This window comes from Porites lutea, chromosome 9 (assembly GCF_958299795.1).
Source record: "Porites lutea chromosome 9, jaPorLute2.1, whole genome shotgun sequence".
Lineage (NCBI taxonomy): Eukaryota > Metazoa > Cnidaria > Anthozoa > Scleractinia > Poritidae > Porites > Porites lutea.
Genome location: NC_133209.1, coordinates 4211119 through 4230908, shown reverse-complemented (window position 1 = coordinate 4230908; position 19790 = coordinate 4211119). Strand labels below are relative to the sequence as shown.

The 19790-nt window shown below is 40.4% G+C and overlaps 1 protein-coding gene across 1 annotated transcript in view; it reads right to left on the bottom strand.

Moving 5' to 3' along the window:
• Nucleotides 1-1939: 1939 nt before the first annotated feature.
• LOC140947703 (cilia- and flagella-associated protein 337-like) overlaps nt 1940-19790 on the bottom strand; it is a 29267-nt gene continuing 11416 nt past the window's right edge. The window contains exons 13-37 of the mRNA XM_073396879.1: nt 19204-19242; nt 18852-18952; nt 17282-17479; nt 16672-16714; nt 16334-16439; nt 16049-16124; nt 15244-15322; nt 14451-14550; nt 13598-13704; nt 12899-12978; nt 12244-12298; nt 12021-12066; nt 11057-11116; nt 10405-10485; nt 9664-9760; nt 9010-9102; nt 7894-7952; nt 7667-7736; nt 7503-7568; nt 7206-7245; nt 6391-6485; nt 5722-5894; nt 4873-4928; nt 4612-4677; nt 1940-3582 (exon numbers count right to left, since the gene is read on the bottom strand). Of these exons, the coding sequence (XP_073252980.1) occupies nt 3429-3582; nt 4612-4677; nt 4873-4928; nt 5722-5894; nt 6391-6485; nt 7206-7245; nt 7503-7568; nt 7667-7736; nt 7894-7952; nt 9010-9102; nt 9664-9760; nt 10405-10485; nt 11057-11116; nt 12021-12066; nt 12244-12298; nt 12899-12978; nt 13598-13704; nt 14451-14550; nt 15244-15322; nt 16049-16124; nt 16334-16439; nt 16672-16714; nt 17282-17479; nt 18852-18952; nt 19204-19242 (2140 nt within the window). The 3' untranslated portion in view covers nt 1940-3428. The remainder of the gene's footprint in view (nt 3583-4611; nt 4678-4872; nt 4929-5721; nt 5895-6390; nt 6486-7205; nt 7246-7502; nt 7569-7666; nt 7737-7893; nt 7953-9009; nt 9103-9663; nt 9761-10404; nt 10486-11056; nt 11117-12020; nt 12067-12243; nt 12299-12898; nt 12979-13597; nt 13705-14450; nt 14551-15243; nt 15323-16048; nt 16125-16333; nt 16440-16671; nt 16715-17281; nt 17480-18851; nt 18953-19203; nt 19243-19790) is intronic.

Genomic DNA, 19790 nt, shown 5'->3' with positions numbered 1-19790 from the left:
GCAGACGCAACAAAAACTTTCAGCGGAACTTATGCCCAAATTAGGAGAGTGTACTCGCGTTCTCAAGGTCACGGCGATACACGCGTGACTTTTTGGTGTCACGCGTGTTACGGAAGGAGCTCACGTAGAGCGCGAGAAGTCAGTAAAATTATCATTATCTTGATTTACTGTGAAGAAAAGAAAAAAGATAAAGTGTGTGATCTGGCTGGTTTTGCGATTCTGTATTCCTGAACAACGTTCACGACGCAATTAGCACTGAAGAGATGACCAACCTGAATAATGATAACAATAATAATAATAATAATAATAATAATAATAATAATAATAATAATAATAATAATAATAATAATAATAATAATAATAATGACAATAATAATAATAATGACAATGACAATGACAATGATAACGATAACGATAACGAAAACGATAATGATAATAATAATAATAACTACAATAATACCTAAAAGAAGCTGCGCCTTTAAGATAATGTGAATAAAACAGCTTAAAGGCATACATTTTTACAACTGGCGACAATGAATATCGCGTTTCACTCTTAGACGGTTCTGTATACTTGGGGCCTTGCCAGGGTACATTTGGACAACTGACAAAAAGCACAGTTTCGGTCAGTAACGTGCAAGCAAGCGACACGGTACCCTCCCCAGTCCCCACACTCTTACTGGCAAGGCTTTATCATGTAATACTCGCCAACTGTTTTAGCCCTCATGCCATGCCATGCCGAACCTTAATATCGCGTTATACATCTGTCTGTGACATTTTATTTAATATTGGCCTTTATCAGACAGAGCCCACAAAAATATTTTAAAAAATCAGGATAACACTCATTGGCCTGGCCGGGGATGTGGCTCTTTGGATCCCTCAAATTAAACAGAAGTAAAGGGTCAAAACCCAATGATGTGCACACAACTGGCAAAGTGAAAAACAATATTATCTTCGTGAAACCGGTTCTGAGTTGGCACGCGCTGGTTCTTAATTTTTTTACTGTCCGCACGAGGGCAGCGCGTCGCTAACATTTTTTACTTCACCCTAAAAAATCGGCGCTTGCTACGCAGGCTATCTCCTGGGTGAGCTTAGTACTGAGTTGAACTGACAATTGAAATGCCTCAAACCACTCAACGTCAAATAAGCAGGTATTAAATATTTTTAAATGAAAATTAAGGCCATAACCACAGACGTCAGTCGACCAGGGAAAAAAAACATATGCATGGAGCAGTGAAATTACAAACTTTCTGAGGGGCTAGGGGAGGGGAGATTAAAAGGAAGAAGACGGGGAAGATGGAGAAGAAGACTTTCCTTTGGCCTGTACAAAAGCCTCCCTCGAGGGGAACTGGGGCCAGGGAATGCCCCCAATCTTCCTTTTTTCCGTCGCCGTCTCCTCGGGAATTTTTTGCCTCCTTCCCCCAAAACGGAGATTGTAGCTCCTCTTTGCTTTACTTTCTCCTCCCTGTTCGCCTAGAAAACCGTGAGCTTAAGTGCGTAATTAGTGGCGGATCCAGAGGAGTTGACCAGAGATAAATTCTTTTTTTGGAGACTGCCCCCGCCCCCCCCCCCCCCCCCCCCCACCACCCCTTATCTAAGGGTCTGGATGACCGGGGCCCCCACCTAATCTCAAGGTCTGGATCCGGCACTGGTAATGAATAAAGTAATGCTTTTGATAACTCTACTAACAAGGGGTATTGGACATGTTTTTATGGAGGAGTATGGGAGGGGAGGAGTGAAGATTTCTGCAAACATCAATGTGTATTTGACAACTGTTGAAGCTGCTCGAATGAAAAACAAAATGTGCTAGGAAGGCACAGCTTCTCTAAGATCTGTACCATGTTATATAGCACCTTGAAATACTCAAGCTTGATACTGTAAGACAACGAATGTTCCTGTAAAAACATTTATTCACACTTAAATTGTGCTTTTGATAATTTTTAAACCGAACAGTGTCGATCCGTTATATCCTCACACTCTTATTTAATTTAATATTTACATGTATTGTACATGCCTCGCGACTTTTAATATCAAAACATACATAAAACATTCTACGTCCTTTGCTAAAAATACGTCAGACTCACCCAATTAAAATATATTTTGAAAGAACTCAAGAAATTCCTACCATTTTGTGTAAAATAATTTATACGCGAGTCCGATCAGTTTTAAAATAATAATAAATTAAGTGTACTAAATTTATATATTTTCACGGTTTCATTGACTAGAGCACAGAAGCCCTTTCGCAACATTAGTTTTCACTTCACGAAAAATACACGCGAAGTTTGAATATTGTGTTATCAGAATCTAGAAATATTTTGACGTTTTCCTCGTCGACAAACCTAAGCACACTTGAGGTGAAGTACCTTAACAGGTTAGATTTCTGAGGCAAATACAAAATACAAAATTGAAACCCTGGTAGTGCATTTTATGCTGTTTTGCTATAATAATAATGCCGTGATAATGATAATGATGATAATAATAATAATAATAATAATAATAATAATAATAATAATACTTTCTTTTAAAAGTTAAATTTTAAAGATGGTGGAAGGATGGTCAGAGGTCCTAGCAAAACAGAGGAGGATTATTACTGAGAATCTTGCAAGAAGAATCACAGTTGTTTGGAACGAGGCTGAACAATTGAATAATCATAAGAATATTAAAAACAAAAACATTTCTAAGCACGAAACAGGATATTTAAATTTCACATAAGAGCTTCTTATGGCAGCCTTTAGTGTTTACCCCTGGGAAAAAGAAAATTAGTTCTACCAAGAGAGGAAAAACAGGGGGATCAATTACTGGGTGTTTGATTGGCAAAGGCAAGTCGGGTCTGGCTTGAATCCAAAATCGGCAGATACAAGAACCACGGAATGGAAAAATCGAGATTCTACTGCAGTTTTAAAGGGGGCTAAGTGAGGAGGATATGCCTGTTTTAAGTCAATTCTGTGCTGAAGTCATAACTTTAGTTCCTTTACGCATACGCAAAATGTTCCTAGAGATTTACGAAGAGAATATCAAACAAATTTCATCAGGGAGCACTACCCATAATATTTTTTGGAAATTCTTGCAGGCCGAGCATTAAAACTTGAAAACTCTGGCCCAACTTCTTCCACGTTTCAATCCATGTCCATCCTTGTCATCCGTTGCAACAGACGACAGGAAACAGTTCCAATGCCTAAAAATAGTCTTAAATAACAAAAAAGGACCATTATTTTTGGAATTCAATTTACGGAAAAATGGTTTAAGTTTTTTTAAAAAGATGGCATATGCAAGCGGAAGCGCGACATAGCCATTTTTAAATGTCTTAAAAATTTTCCAAAGCAATTTCAAAGACGTAATTAATTGGTGCTTTGGCAGTGACTATGAAGTACATTAGAAGAAGGAGGCTATTTGGTGGTACCGAAGCATTCACACTTTGAAAAATTAACTGCCTATATTCTGATATCGAACGGATCATCAATAGACGAGGAGGAAGGAGGATTGGGGAGAGGAGGTGTGTCTTCCAGCTCGAAGCACGTTAGTGTTTGATAAGCGTTTGGTCCGCCGACATCTTTGGGAGTTTTCTTTAGTCTTTCGTGACGCAATCTGTAAGAGAAATGAAATAGAATAAATTAATAGTGGCATCAACATTTACAAAAAAAGCAAGATATTACCAAGAACTCTCAAGGGACACCACGACATTCAGGCTACGATCAGACTCTACCGCACAGCTTTTCGTGCTGCCACGAGCGTGAACACCTATCCGACATGTGAACTCTGCACTTTCGTGATCGTCGCGACGCAGCTTCGCTGTTATGATGGACTTTAAGATCCAACGAGGCGACGGTAACGAGAACGTCGCTTAAAAAGTGAATTTGCGTTGTTTTAGTCTTTATCACGATTATTCCTACCCACTTTTTTTGTCAAATGTAAGCGACCCTTGTTTACGTTCTCCATAAAACGCGCTAAATTAGCTATTTTCAAGTCGTAGTCGTGCAATGTACAAAAAAGCGTGAACCACGTGCAAAGCTATTGTTTTGCTTACTAAACCTACTTTTTGTTGACGTTCTCGTTGCCTTCGCGTCGTTGGATCTTACAGTCCCTATAGAAATCGCGCCGAAATCACCGTTCTTATGTGTGGCAACAGAAGCCCTATCCGGCATAGTTTTCGCGCAGGCGCAGAAGCTATCTGGTACAGTGTGATCATAGCCTCAGTTAGGGAAATTTTCAAGAACAATAATACTGTGAACGCAGATGTAAGGGCCTCCAAAAACAAAGACGATAGTTTCTTTTATGCCTTTCCACAATCCTTCAGAACCACAAGAGATGACGTCTTGGGTGTGTTTCTTTACAATACAGGCCCCCGATTAACCAAGGCTTCCTAAAACATCTCGTAAGCAACCTCGTTTTCAGGGTCCTCTCCTACCCGTCCTGGGGAGCGAGAGAGAGGGACGCGGGGACGGGTAGGAGAGGATCCTGGGAACGAGGTTGATCTCGTAAGTACTGTTTCTTGACAATGGCCTATTTTTATGCTACAATATATGAGACACATTTAAGTTTAGAATGGCTTCTTAAAACTGAGACCCCAAGAGAGAGGAGGCAAAATGGAATGCTCGCATGGCAGGGTGATCTCACCTTTTCCCACAGCTTTCTCTCCAAGGTTTCTTCTTTAACTCTGCAGCTATGTCGTGTTCATCAATCCTGAAATTCAAATACTTTTACGCTAAATATGCAATCGTCGAAGATACAAAACCAAAAGGCATTTAGTTAAGTCTCCGGCCATATCAGCATGCTGATGCATTGAGGTTCACCACCCAAGCGAACAGTGTGGTTTCATCTTACAAGAAAAATTTTATCGAAAATAAAGTACAGTGCACAAATCATCAGTACACTCACACAAGAGATTCTTTTCCTAAAAAGCTTGAGAAATATGGCACATGTTGGGAGTCCACCTGCAAGGATGTAATAAATAAATAAATAAATAAATAAATAAATAAATAAATAAATAAACAAACAAACAAATAAAATAACGACTGGAGAAGACTAATCGGCACAGCTCCCCCGCATGGGGACAACAGGGAGCTTAAACAACCACAACGATGACAATAGCCTGTTCCAGGCGTACAGATAGTAGGGCGCGGTGTTCAGATGGTAGAGCGAGTTAAATCATAGGCGGGAAAACGTGAGAAAAAAGGAGGGAGGACTGGGGCGAGAGCAAGGGAGCCCTCCCCTTTTCCCTCGCTAGTCTCCCCTAGTTTTTTTTTCCTCGTTAATTTTTCGCCCGTGCTCTATTATCTGAAACCCTGGAACAGGCTACGACGAAGTCAAAACAACAATTGTTTTTATGAGAACAGCTCTGCACTCTGCACGTCATGCATCAAGCTTTTTAGAACATTTCTTTGACGTCCACAGCACGACTACGACGTGAAACCTCCTAATGCGAGGGCGTGAACATACGAAGACAAATTCGAGACGAATTTTCCTTTCTCGTTTTGAAACTGGATAAAGTCTTTAAGAATTCAACTCCAGGAAAAGGCGCCCGCATTTGACAAATTGAGCAGGTCCAAATAGACGCCATAAAGTTTGAAGGGACGCAAATTCATTGTGTTAGCGACGTTTTCACTGCCGTGGTCGCCGTCGTTGCTTAAGCTCCCTACTAATCTTTTGCTGCAAAAGAATAAGGCTCACGGAGTCAGCTGAGCGTGCAAATGGCCTGTTTAAACCACAAAAAGGTACTTTCCAAACCTCAGTTTCCTTTTCTGGATCTTTAGCGTCATCGTCTTTGTTCTTTACATCAGATTGGTCCTTCGGTAACTTAGGTAGAGTCTGAGGATCAACTAAAACGTCATAAGGAGCCATGGGGTGCTGATATGACACCGGGTTGGATATATCCCATATCTTGGGCTGACCAAGAGTTCCTACAGAAGATAGAGAAATCACCTAGGCGTTAACACGGTTCTTTTTCAGTGGTCGCAGCGAAGTCGGAGCAAGACGTTTTTGTCTTTTGACAAGTGTGCGTGTGTTTCGGATCAAATTATCATTTGGAAGTATTCGTTTTCAAGCAGAAGGGGAAATTGGAGTACCTGACGGGAAAGAAAGGCTTGAAGCAAAAAAGAAAACTTACAAAAACCTCCACCAAAAAATGACCTCTGGGCTAAAACGAAATCGGAAGTGTAAGGCAAGTTCTGGTACCACTTCTAGTGCTCGGATTCAGTACCCCCACGGCCTGTCAAAGACGAGAGGGTCATAGCCTGCGTAGCAGGCGTCGAAAGGGGTAGAGTTAAAACTGTTGGAGAATGGGGCAGGCTTCAGCATGTCGCCCAGATCATAAAATAAAAGCCGGGCCGACAGCTCGAAAACGCTGAAAATTTACAGAGTTAACGGACAGAAATCTAGTTCATGGGAACAACTCACCAACAAAGTGACCCTCCATAGTCCACAGTCTTACAGTACAGTCTAACGAAGCAGTCAGAAGGATTTCACAATTCCATATATCTACCGGTTCGATGCTAAAAAGTGACAAGCAAAAGCGAGCGGTCAAACGAAAGTCCTCTCGCAAGGGTAAAAACGGGAGTGGAAGAGTCACGAAGCGCTTGATTAACAAAAAATAGAATGCTTTGCAGCCTAGAAAAATGCAAATGAGTTTTCGGTAATGGTTGTAATACAACAGTTCTATGTTAAGAAAAAAGAGGCATTCATCATTGAATATAAACTCGCAACACAGAAAAAGCTCAATGCCAAAGGAAGCAAGATGATGGTATGCTTGCATGTACTTTTTTTTCTAAGATCACGATTTATCTAGTAATTTGTCCCCACAAAAACAGACTCTTCAACGGTTTCAATTTTGGACATGGACCAGTTAGAGAAAATCCGTCGGCACCACTGCAAAGAGCGCCTTAAAATTAGTAAAATTGCCAAATATGAAAGTGAAACGTCTTAAGCAAGCGACGATATAGCTCCGGAAAGTTACGAAAATTTACAGACGTTTGTATGGTGGGGTGGGGGCAAGTTTGTGCCCCCCCCCCCCCCCACCATACAAACGTCTGTAAAATTTCGCGACTTTAAGGAGCTATACCTTCGTTAGTTTTCAACAAATCACTTTCAAACTTTGCAATCGTACTAATTTAAAGGCGCTCTTTCCAGCGGAGTTGATGGATTTTCCCTAACTTGTCCATGTCAAAAGTTGATAAAAACCGTGAAGGGTCTGTTCACCACAAAATTGATCTTACCTTGTAATGCTTTGAACATGAGCACGCCAAAAGAACAAGCCTGAAGTGAAAGAAAAGAAAGCAAACTTGCGTGAACAAACAAACAAATAATTAATATTCAACCTGTTCTACACGTAACTTTTTTCTTCATTGCGTTTTGATAGATGGCCATACCCATTAGTAAGTCTAAGCGCTTTTGATCATTTTAATGTTCAAAGTCGCTCAGTATATTAAGTGAATAAATTATTAAATTATTAAAGTATTAATAAGCATGAGCTTAAGTTTTAGTAGTACTACATGTAGTAATATTATACTCACGTTCTGGCGGCTGAGATGTTTTTCCCTTCAAACAATAATCTTCCACATCCCAAATGGAAATGAAACCTGGGAATGTTACAAAAAGTAAGAGTTTGCAGTTGTTTCAAACAATAGGATAACACGAAACAAACCAACAAAACCATAGAGATGAGAATAGAACAAACCTGCTGAGTCAGCAGTAATCAGCCGCGTATCTCTCGCAAAGGATGCCATTGCTGTTATACCATTCTTGGACTGAAATGGAAGCATGATTCACTTATAAGATAACAAGTTCTTTTTTTTCTTTGTTTCAACATTACTGGAGGTAAAATAAGCTAGTTTATACTTGGCTTTCCCGTGATTCTCTCAGTCTTGAAATATAAATTCAAAGGGCAAAAAACAAATCACATACCGGCGAAAACGCGGCATAGAGTGTCCCACCAGTGTAAATGTTCCAAAAATGAACCAGCCCTGCAACAAATTGGCAATAAAGGCTTATTAAGACCTCTCTGTTTACAATACTACCCCCTCACTTTCAGATCACTTTAAGTTTCTGTGAAACTGCCCACCTACCCCTTCCCAAAACCAACGTTAACACTTAGTTCTTACGTAGGGCAAAATGTCGGTTTAGGGGAGGGGTAGGTGGGCAGTTTCCCATGAAGAAACGTAAAATGACCCTCACTTTCTTTGTCATAAGCCCCACTCACCACTTTGATGGTCGAAGTCGGAGGGTGCAACCCATATACTTGTCTCAATTCACAGGTAGAGGATAAATTTCCAAAAGGGTTATTACGGTTAGGTAAAAGCGAATGAGTTATCGAGATTCGCCGACGAAGGAAAAGTCTTATCTGTTTACTACAAAAATCAAATTCAATTCTATTCAAAAGGGTTTAAAGCAATTTGTTTTGATAAATTTAGTAGAGGAGACAATGTGACTTCTTGTATACGTTACTCCCGGTGGGGGGGGTACTCCCTTATATAAACCATATAGGTATGTGCCGACCCAACGGGTACGGTTTTTGGTTCTGTTTGGTCTGAAAACGGGTATACACTTTGCTCATTTTGGTCTGGAATCGGGTATGGTTTTCGAGAGAACTACGGGAGTGTATGACGTATTTATCGTTTCAATTCCAAATGAATAAGGAAGAAATAGAAATATGCAAAATTGAAATGCATCTGAAGAAATTATTTGTTTGCGCTCTAATCTAAGTAATTATGACATAATTTCTACCTAAAGGTTAGGTCTGAAAACGCGTATGGATGTTAGAGGTCAGGGTCGGGTTGCAAAGAACATCTTAAGATGAAGAGAACTCGTAACTATAATTACTATTGTTTCAAAACAATAGGTTATTGTTCAAGAACAAAAGTTAAGAGCCCCCTTATCTTAAAAAGGTTTTAAGCAACCTAGCCCTGGTCTGAAAACAGACCTGGAAAATGACATTTTGGGTCTGAAATAGGGTCAGGATTTGGAGAACCAGGAGGCACACCCCCACCAAGAATTCAAAGGTGCACCCTCCCGGGACATTACCTTGTGGTCCACTGGCCACCAGGGTGGCAGCATCCTTTTTCATCGCTCTAACTTTCAAGAAGAGGATCTTATTTATAGCATTTCCACCGTCCACTACAATAAGGAGGGAAATACGAGATTGAGTGAATAATTTTTTGGCTTATTACGGAGTTTAAGAAAAGCCGTTCTTGAGCGACACACGCCCGGTTGACGAGCGTCTCCCAAACTGAAAACGCCTTTGCCCAGACTCCCTATAATCTGGTTTATTCAGCAGTATAGCACCGAATCTGCACACGAGTCTAATTTCGCAAGCTTAAACTCTTTAGATCTAGAAATAGGTGTTTGTGAGTCTACATGAGTTTTATTTCGCAAGCTTTAACTTTCTAGATCTAGAAATGGGTATTTGGGAGTCCAAACGAGTTTTATTTCGCAAGCAGCAACTTTCTAGACCTAGAAATGGGTGTTCAGGAGTCCACACGAATTTTAATTCGTAAGCTGCAACTTTCTCGATCTAGAAGTAGAGGTGTGGGAGTACACACGAGTTATACTTCTCAAACTGCAACTTTCCAAATCTAGAAATGGGTGTTTGGAAGTCCCGGAAGTAAAAAGGGCCAAAGAGGTAACGTATAAAACACAATTTTCGATACCATGGTACGTTGATATTCAGTTACTTACAATCTCGAGAGGAGAAGTTTTCGTCATTCCCTTTGGACGCAAACGGTGACACGATGTGACAGAAAATGTGTCCAGAGATCTGATTCCAAATAATAATCTACAAAGCATCAAATTCGAATTCATACCATCACGAAAACAGTTAACGAAAGCAAAGATTACAGCTATAAACCATTATTCAGCATGCCAACGTCCGGCTCCTGAACTCTACCTGGGACCTCTGAACCACAAAATGCACTTCTAAACGCGTGAACTAAATTTGAACCAAGTTCATGACGCCAATTCCGGTCGTTTGCTATTTTTTCTTACTTAGGCCTACGCCAAACGTCGAACTTTTTATGAGACGAACCAAACTTAGTAAGTTAAGTCATCCATAAAAAGTTCGACATCTGGCTCAGTTAAGTTCGTCTGAATGAGTTTGGATCGTCCAACACTTCTATCCGTCTGCTTCAGATGGATAGAACGCCTGAAGATCGTCTGCGGGACAAACGTGGATCTTCACATGCGACGAACTAAACTAATAAATTAAAAATTTGTATGATAATGCATATTTAGTCTCTGACCCGACAGACGATCTTAACCTATAATTTAGGTCGACCCAAATTAGAGTTTGGTTTGTCTCATGAAAAGTTCGACGTTTGGCATAAGCCTTAGTAACAAAGGCGTAGTCAAGGTATCACTCCGCGCGCACCCTCCCTTATCAGCTATAAAAGATCACAGTTCAGTACCAGCGTTCAAACTTACCTCGCCATCGTAACTTGAAGTTGCAAGAAGGTTTGGCGGACTCACAGTTATTGACAAAATATCTTCTTTGTGGCCGTTCACCTATAACAAAGTTAAAGTAACCAAGATCAAGCTTGAGCAGGCACAAGTCTAGTGTATGAAATCCAGGCATGTTGCTGTTAAGTTGCAAGACAACGTTACACGACACCTTATCTAACATCTTCTGAAAGATTCCTCTCTAGCAACGTTCGTTTTACGTTGCAGTAATCGTAGACCTTCGTAGTCGTGTTTTTCGTTTCGTTTTGCAGTTTTCGTTGTTTTTGTCATTGTGCCCCTTCTTGGCTCGCCTTGCGACCGCATTAAGGTCCCTTCTATATGGAGACAATTTCTCCCGGGATAGAGGGTCACCCTCCAACATGGGTCAACTTTAGTAAGCGCTTATATGAGAAAAAAAAGGGCTCCTTTGCCCAAGCCAACAGCACTCGTGCAGGCTCTGATTGTCTCGCACTGGCCTAGTTGACCCGTTTATTTATTGTTTTATTTTTTCGCGTTATTACGCGAGGCAGTTTTCTTGGAGCTTGACTCAGCAAAATTGGAAGACAAGCTGTAAGAAAAAGGGAGGAGAGAGTGGAAAGATAAACAACAGACAACCCATGTGTTTAGATCTTCTCACCAGATCGTCTTTCCAGTAAGCATACGGGTGCTGTACATGATGGAAATCTTCATTGTCATCCTGTTAAAGCAACAAATATCAACAAAACAAGCGCAGGTTACGAAAAGGACAGATTGCGATTTGGGAAGTACACTGTCTGAGAAAAGTAAAGAGATTTGCTCTTTTGAATTTTATAAGGAATGCTAAGAACCCGGAGAACACTTTAACGCATGTCTTCTATCAAGAAAGACGCAGATTTCGACTCGGACCTTCTACGAGAAGCAGTTAAAAAAAACCTGAGCACTACTTCGAACAGCAGGCCCCTACTACTAGCCAGACGGTATTTTCATTCACGGCATAAAGATTGTCATGTGATATGTTCATGTAAAATGGTATTGTTATGATGCTTAGCATACAAAAATCAAGCCTGTAATCGAAATATAATTGTGGGAGACTAGTAGTAAACCCAACCCGGCCTCCTAACAGGTCAAGCCTGGTTTTCAGTAGCGACGAAAGTATAAGAGTAGCCCGCAGTGCGGGCCAGGTGTCTCCGTGGGGCTTGGGTACTTTATTTTCTCGGGTAACCACTATATTGAACTTCAGAAAACTCAAAGGCTTGCATGGAGGTGACATAAAAGGTGGGCGGGGAAGAGGCGGGGAGAGAGGAGAGAACCTCCCCCTCCCTTCGGTCACGTTTTTCACTCTAACACCCACTCTATTGGTCGCTACCTCCACTCTACTCTAATCTTCCTCTGTTTTCAGAATTACAGTTGGTAGCCTGTGTACCGACGCGGGCGTCTGAACACAGGCTTAAAGTTGGCAAAATCGGCAATTTCGATCGCCCCAAGAATACGCCTGCGCTGAAAGCTACCATAAGAGGCCCTTTTTATCGTGACAAGGGTCTAGACGCAAGTATTAGCTCAAAAGCAAGCATCAGGGGAAAAAACACAGGTTGATATAATACGCATCTGACTGTATAACTCACAGAAAATAGATTTATTCTTCTGTCCCATCCTACGGAAATGATATATCTGCAACAGAAGGAAGGCAAAGATTACACACATTTTGGTAGCCCCTTTTCAGTCACTCTGAAAAGTAATTTTCATAAATTTTTGCATCCTTATGAGAAAAGGTTTGCACACTTTACTTATGAACATGTACATTTAAGAATAACAGATTATCCACCTTTTATTGTGAAAATGTCTTACCTGTTTTTATTTAAGACTAGATAAGTTAAATCTGCAACTTCGTCAATGTCGCTTTCTGCAATCCAATGAAAGATCGATATCAAAACCTTCGTTTTAGTATTTAGAATTCAGGTACTTTTAGACAATTTTATTGCTACTCAAGGTAAAATATGAAGATTTCAAAAACTCATTAATAATTCATAGCGAAAAAAAACAAAAATAAGTTTCATGAGAGTCTTTATATCTGATATCTGATAAGGCTAAACTTAACGTCCAATTTTTTTAGAACCAAAATAACCCCAAATCTAAATAATAGTGCAAGAATGAGTTGATCTACATCAGTGATTTTGAAGCCGTTCAAAAAACTCGCAGTCGTGTTACATTGTGAACATGTAGTCCATAGAAAAAAACACGTTACCAAATCTTATTTTCCCGGTATTCTGTTATTCACTACCAACTAACTGAGCAGACAAACGTAAACGAAATTTCGAAACACACAAAGATGCATTAAATTTTTTCAACAAACTATCAATTTTAAGAAGTTCGAATGGATTGTCATCAAACCAAACCAGCCTGATTTCGCGACAGTAAAAGAAGCACATGATTTTAAAGCACACGATGCAGTATTTTTCACGCAAACATTCACGTTCAGTCCGTGAATTAGTGGAAATCTTACTTTTTTCCAATGTTCTAAGGCAATGGCCATTGTTGTAGTTCCATATTCTAAGCCTTCCATCTCTGCCGCCTGTAATCAACCTGACAGTGAAAATACACACAAAAGTAAGAAAAGACGATAAAAAGGTTCAGTTTATTGTACGTCCAGTTTTGATTTTGTCGTGTTTTTGTTGGTGCTGTTGTTGCTGTTGATGTTGTTGTTGTTGTTAAAGACCTTTAGATTATAGGACGAGTACGACTCCGAGCACCAGATTTTCTCAATACCCTGTAGTGCACGCGTGAACCCAAGTCATTTTGGCGGGAAAACGTGCCAGCCCTCGTCATTTTACCACGGGTTTTAGCCCAAAGTCGTAGTGGCGGAAATAAGTCAAAGTCTATCAAATGCCGGACGTTTTTATCATTTTACGATCGGGAGACGGCTAAACCTCCTTCAATAAAAATAACCATGCTAACTCCTCTGGTGAAAATAGTACAATGAAGTTTCTCGTGGTGTATACTTTTTAAGAACACGCAAAAAAAACTTTAAGTCAAATATCGTCCTCGCCTTCGAATCTAAAGGTTTCTATTGTTGTTGATAATTTTTTTTAGCAGTGATACATGATGTCAAAAACCGAGAAACGTGCTAGGATTGAATATATGACGAATATCATTACAAAGAATAATAACGAAAAAAGCCCTATTCAACAAGAAAACTGCATACCTTCTTTCTGTAGAATCAAAGCTCATACAGGTAACGGCGTGGTCTCCATGAGCTTGTGAAAATTCAAACACCGACCTTCCGGTTTCCACGTCCCATACTTTAATCACCTACAATACGGAACCCATTATTATAGGAAATTTTGCTATTTTTTTCTTTTCTTTTCTCTGTTTTAGGGGGGAGGGGTGGGTGGAGGGGAAATAATTGAGCTTGTCAGTTAATAAGTGCTCACACCCTGAACAAGTGGAAGCTGGGTTTCAACTAGGACGTCAGTTATATAACAAATCACTTAAAGACTGGTCCCTCGTTGTTTCCCTCGAATCTCGATGTCACTCTCGGCTTCACCTCGGGAAACATTAAGATTCTCGGGAAACAAAATTAACTGTTTCCCTCGGGACCGTTAAGTAAGTGTTTAAGACGGAATCCACCACGAAATTCTGTAATTTTAATTTTCAGTGGACAAAAACCTTGTACCAGAATAACTTAAAGTACATTACATTCTTTTTTCCATTTTTCAAGGGCCAAAGATGCAATTAGTCATCTGAAGCAGCACCAAAAACAATTTCTTATGGGAGTCCAATTAAATGAATGTCAAATTTCACAAAATTACATCTTACAAATTAATTTTTCGGAATTTTACCTGTGTTTTCACAATTCTTGTGAATTCTGACATTCATTTTCTCGGACTTAAATGAAAAATTTTCTTTGGTGTTATTACAGATGACAAATTACATCTTTAGCCCTTGAAAAATGTAAAAAAGAATGCAATATTCTTTAAATTATTCTGGTACAAGGTTTTTGTCCACTGAAAATTAAAATTACTCAATTTCCTGGTGGATTCCGTCTTAATACTCACCGAGTTTTCAGAAGCAGTAATGACATGCTTAAAGCTCTTGTTGTATTTTACACACATCACAGCTTCCCTGTGAGTAGTTATCATGTCTTTCGATGACATTCTGAAAAACACAACAAACGTTCGCAATTTGGAAAACCATGCAGATGTAAAGTAATTTGTGAAGGAATCCGTAATTCATCATGCCGCTTTGCAGCAAATGCATGAATAAAAGTCTATTTAGTTACTGATTTATTGTCATCGCTTTCTTTAGTGTACTGTGGCTATAACTGTTATTAAAGTGGAATTAAGGACTTTTAAGGTCATGGGTCATATTAATCTGGTCATGAATAAATTTATGTAAAAGATATGGCGATACTATTAATTACTTACATTTGTTATAAGAAAAGTTCAATCTTTCAAAACGATATTTGTGTCCGCAAGTAACTCCAACATTTCAACGGTCGAAGTTTATATGGAAAGCAACCTACCGTAATGTTTCGATGCAGCGCGCAGGGTGCTTATTTACTTACGGTACGTCAAGGGAGGGAGCAAAAAAGAGCATATTCGAAACGGGCAGGGCACTTATCAGGAACAGGGCGTTTATTTATCTTTATTCTTAATCTAGCCGGTCAAACAATGAAAACAGCCTTTTTTTAAAATAAAAGTATTTAATCAGTTTAATATTTTTCGAAAGCCCTTAAATATATCTTGACAATAGAAAATTAATAACATAACGATCCTTAGTCCACGTCATAACGACATGAGTTAACTACATAAAATGAAAGAGTACATAATCACTTTTTAATAGACTTACTTATTTTTCAGTGGTAGAAGAGCGATTTGTTCGGATGTAGCTACAGCTAGACCTTTACTGGAAGGATTGTAGTGAATTGCTAACGAAGGAATAAAGAAAAAATTCAGATAAACCAACGGGAGACACAAGATTGGTAGCTTGCGTGGGAGGCGCAAGGGGGGAGGGGAGGGGGAGGAAAAGAGCGAAAGGGAAAAGGGACTGGAAACCTCCTCTCTCTCCAATCCCCCTCCCATTTTCCTGTCCAAACCATGTACGCGACGGCGAAGGACATGCAGTGCGTCCCTCGAACCCTTAACTTCTCACACGCCTCATACGTGGAAAAATTGGGAAGGATCTCTCATGTACTATAGATGTAGCCGATGCGAAGCTTTGCTATCGCTATGGTTATGGGGCATCCTGCAGATTTGACCAGCAGGGTGCGCTGGAACGCACTCGCTTATCTTTATGTAACTCGTAAGATAAAGAATTTCAAAAGATAAATTTTAATCTTGAGAAACATTAACACTTCTTAACGGTGTAACATGCCTGACCACAAATCATAAGACTAACTATTGTACTATAAAGCAGAAAGATGCATCTAGTACCAGGCGGGCTCGATTTTAACCCATCTATCAGGTCCGATCTTGTTCCTCCTCAAGAAGAGTCTTTTCGGGGAAAGGAGCGCGGGCTTATCTCCAGACCAGCGGCTGTTAATCGAGCCTTGCACAAGGGAGCAGATCAGGGGCGGATGGTGAAGACTTCCTTTACAGCTACAGCTAACTACAGCTGTTAATTCACTTTACTTGAAAACACTCTCAATACTCACCGGACAGATCTCCTCTGATCTTATGCGCCTTTGGACGGACAGTCAGTAAACAAGTGTGATCATGAAGGTCCCACACCTTGGATCAATAAACAGGAAAAAAAATTTCCCTCAAAATGATTCACTGGTCTAAAATAGCAAACTTACTCTACTTACGGCGGACCACGTGGCCAGCCATAAACCTTGTCTCTGAGGCATGAACCACCCATGAGTTCAAAGTAGTAAATGCTGTTGTTGTTTTTCGTTTAGTTTGTTTTATTTGTTTGTATAAAAATAAAGTTACCTTACCTTAACTGTCTTATCAGTAGAGACACTGAATATTCTGTCATCTTCGGGGCAAATAAATAAATGAAATATAGGTGCTGTGTGTCCCCGCAGAAGACCAGTTGGTTTGCTGAAAGGAAAAAGAATGCTTTGACGTACAGTCGACTCCCGATAACTCGAACCCTCGCTAACTCGAACCTCGCCCTAACAAACATATGTAGCTGATTCTAAGCGCGGGAAATACGCGAGTTGCCGACAAGTTATGACTGACTTGGCGATGCGGCAGTACTTTAACCCGGGAAAGCAATCGTGACATTAGCTTTGCTAAGAGTTTAATTTTCAACATTAGACCTCTTGCCTACCTTGGAACGTAAGGATTCCACATTCTTACAAGTCTGTCCATTCCTTTAAAAAAGCAACATAAATAATTTGTTTGAAGGCAGAACAAGCAATACACATGATGCTGCACGTCACATTCGAGCAACATACACTGTAGGACGCAAATCTCCCATATCACACTGACAACATTTATTTTGAGAGGGAAAACTGCCGCGACAAGGGAGTCTTAGGACCTGTTCATTTGGAGTTGAGGGACCCCAGCTAGGTGAGGTAACATGTGGCGGGTCACCCTACCTATGATGTAAACGTGATCAAATTAAAATAAGAGATTATATGGACAGGCGGGTTACCCCACCTAAGCGGGTCACCTCACCTACTGGGGTCCCCCATCTCCATGTAAACAGGCCCTAAGCAACAACAACGGCGACGGCAACGAGAACGTCGAAAAAGCAATAGGAGAAGATAAGCAAAACAACAACTTTGCACTTGCATCACGCTTTTTTGTACTTTGTTTTGCCGTCACTGCACGACTACGACGTGAAAATGCGTAAGAACTCTTGTGTTAGCGCACTGGAGCACACTGTAAACAACCACAGAAAAACAGTTACTAGCAGCATTTTCCAAAACCCTCACCTCCTGTAACAATAACATTCTTTTCTTTGCAGAAGTCGAAGGCCTTGACTCCTTTGTACACTTTGAATACAGTCTGATCGCTGTCCATTCGCCGTCTTGGCTGCAAGTCACGCACGGTAGAGGTCTGAACTTTCTTTGAAGCACCACCACTGGAATCCTTTAGTTGAGACTCAACATGAGTGCTGCCCATAGTTTGACCTGAATGACAAAGAAAAACAAAATCAATATTGTTATTACAGTTTAACCTCCATTAAACGGCCACGCTCGGGGTACCGGCAAGTGGCCTCTTAATGAAGGTTGGCCGCTCAATAGAGGTTCATCATAATTTAGTATAACCTTAGGCAGAAACATCACTTTACTTTGAATCAAACGCGCGAGAGGAGGGGTCAACACTTACTTCCATCCGCCAAACTGACATTGACAGATTAATGATTCGTACACAAAGTAAGGGTTAGGGTTAGGGTTGTTGCTATATATATTCAAATCAAACCATTCATTGTTAGCTAATCCTCAGTGGTGTAGGGGTTAAAGTGATGCACTGCAGAGCCGATGCTCTAAGATCGAATCCCACTCGTGCCATCCTGAATTTTTTTTCTTAACATTGAAGAGACTTAGACTTTTATGAACAGAAATTTCAAGAGACAGAGAAATTTCATTTAAGAAAAGTGAAATGTCTTGTGAGAACCACTGAGAGGAAAATGTCAGTTTGGCAGATGGAAACAAGTGACGACCGAGAGGAGAAGCATCACTGGTCCACACTCGGTTGTCGCCTTCTATCTAGGACTGTATTTTCCTTCATCATACACTCAAAATGAAGCCAAACGAAGTGTACCAAGCGCCTGATGACCGCTTAATAGAGGTGACGACAATGGGAGAACTCATTTTGGGATGGTGAAACGGTGGCCGCGGCCGAATAGGGGTGGTCGCTTAACAGAGGTTCAGTTTCCCATTCTTTTCTTCAATTATTTCGGGACTTTGATTACTGGCGGTGTAGTAGATGACCGCTTAATGAAGGTTCAACAGTAAATTACTTTACGGTAGAATCCCTCACCATGCGTGCTCTGCTTGCGAAGCAACAAACGAAGCAACTAATTTTTTAGGGCAGGTAGCCGAAGAAAACAGCCGACATTTTACAACGCCATCACTGGTTTTAAAGCGAAATGATGTCTGAGGAACGAGCGCAGAAATTCCATACTAATGACGTGTCACTATACACATCAGGAAAGTGCTTCTGATTGGTTGTGCCGCGAGGGAAATTTGCTTCAACCAATCAAAAGCACTACCCAGATCTGAGTAGAGACACGTCATCAAATGGGATTTTTGCGCTCGTTTCTCGCACGTCATTTCGATGGGAAACTAGTGGTGGCACCTCAGGCGAACAGTCTTGGAGAAAATAAGAACAAGAACTCAAGGAAATATGGAAGAGGAAACTATAGGAGTAAATAAAATTTGAAATTGGTGGACGAGGGAGACGCAGAAAAATCTGGAGAATACACCAAAGCAAATGGAGAAGAAGCAATTGCTAGGGAGGGGAGGCCGTAAAACAAACCGGACTATCGGTTTAACTTACCAATAACCAACGCAGTTTCTGGGTGATTGGAACAAGAAATGACTGCTCTTAGAGAGTCATAATACTTCAATTGAGAGACCCAGTCGTCATGAACCTTCCATCTACAACAAGGAGAAAAAGACAAGCAAGAGTTACCGGAAATTTGATTCATGAAACTCATTGAAACAAAAAGATGTGGCAATGGACAGACTTATTTCTTCCACTTCTTCCTAACGACAAAAAGAAAACCCTCGGGCTATGTTCCATTTTTCAGGGTCACACGAAAATCGCTCTATTAAAAACTGGACGATTTCTGTTCCTTTATTTACTCCGTGTAACATTAAAAAGGAATTATAAAGAACTGTTTCCTTACCTGATACACGTGAATCTTGAATTCTCCGAATTTACAACACTGTGGTAAATCAAGAAATCTCCGCATTAAACGCATTCATTTTCAGTGTATATGTAAAACGCTATAATGTCAAAACGACTTCCCAACAACAATTTTTTTAAAAAAATAATCAAGGGTTATCTTTTTAAACCAGACAAGGCAATCGGCGACGGGGATGCGTTTCTCGCGCTCCACGCCCTCTTCGTGCTTCGTTCGCCCAAAAACTAAAAAAATAACTCCTGGCCCCAGTTGTTCAAACGTTGGATAGCGCTATCCACCGGATAAATCACTATCCAGCGGATAGCGTAATTGGTTTCCCTAATACTTATCCGCTGGATAGTGATTTATCCGGTGGATAGCGCTATCCAACGTTTGAACAACTGAGGCCTGTTCTGCAGGCTAAAAGCAGTTTGATTTTCATTGTCTAACTTTCATTCAGGTAATGCTAGGAGGAATCTACAAAGACATAAAACGAAACTTGAAATAAATTCTTCTTGACAGTTCGGCATATCGGGTTAGTTAATAAATATGACTTGGACCAAAACTAAAGGATCAACTTAACAGGACTG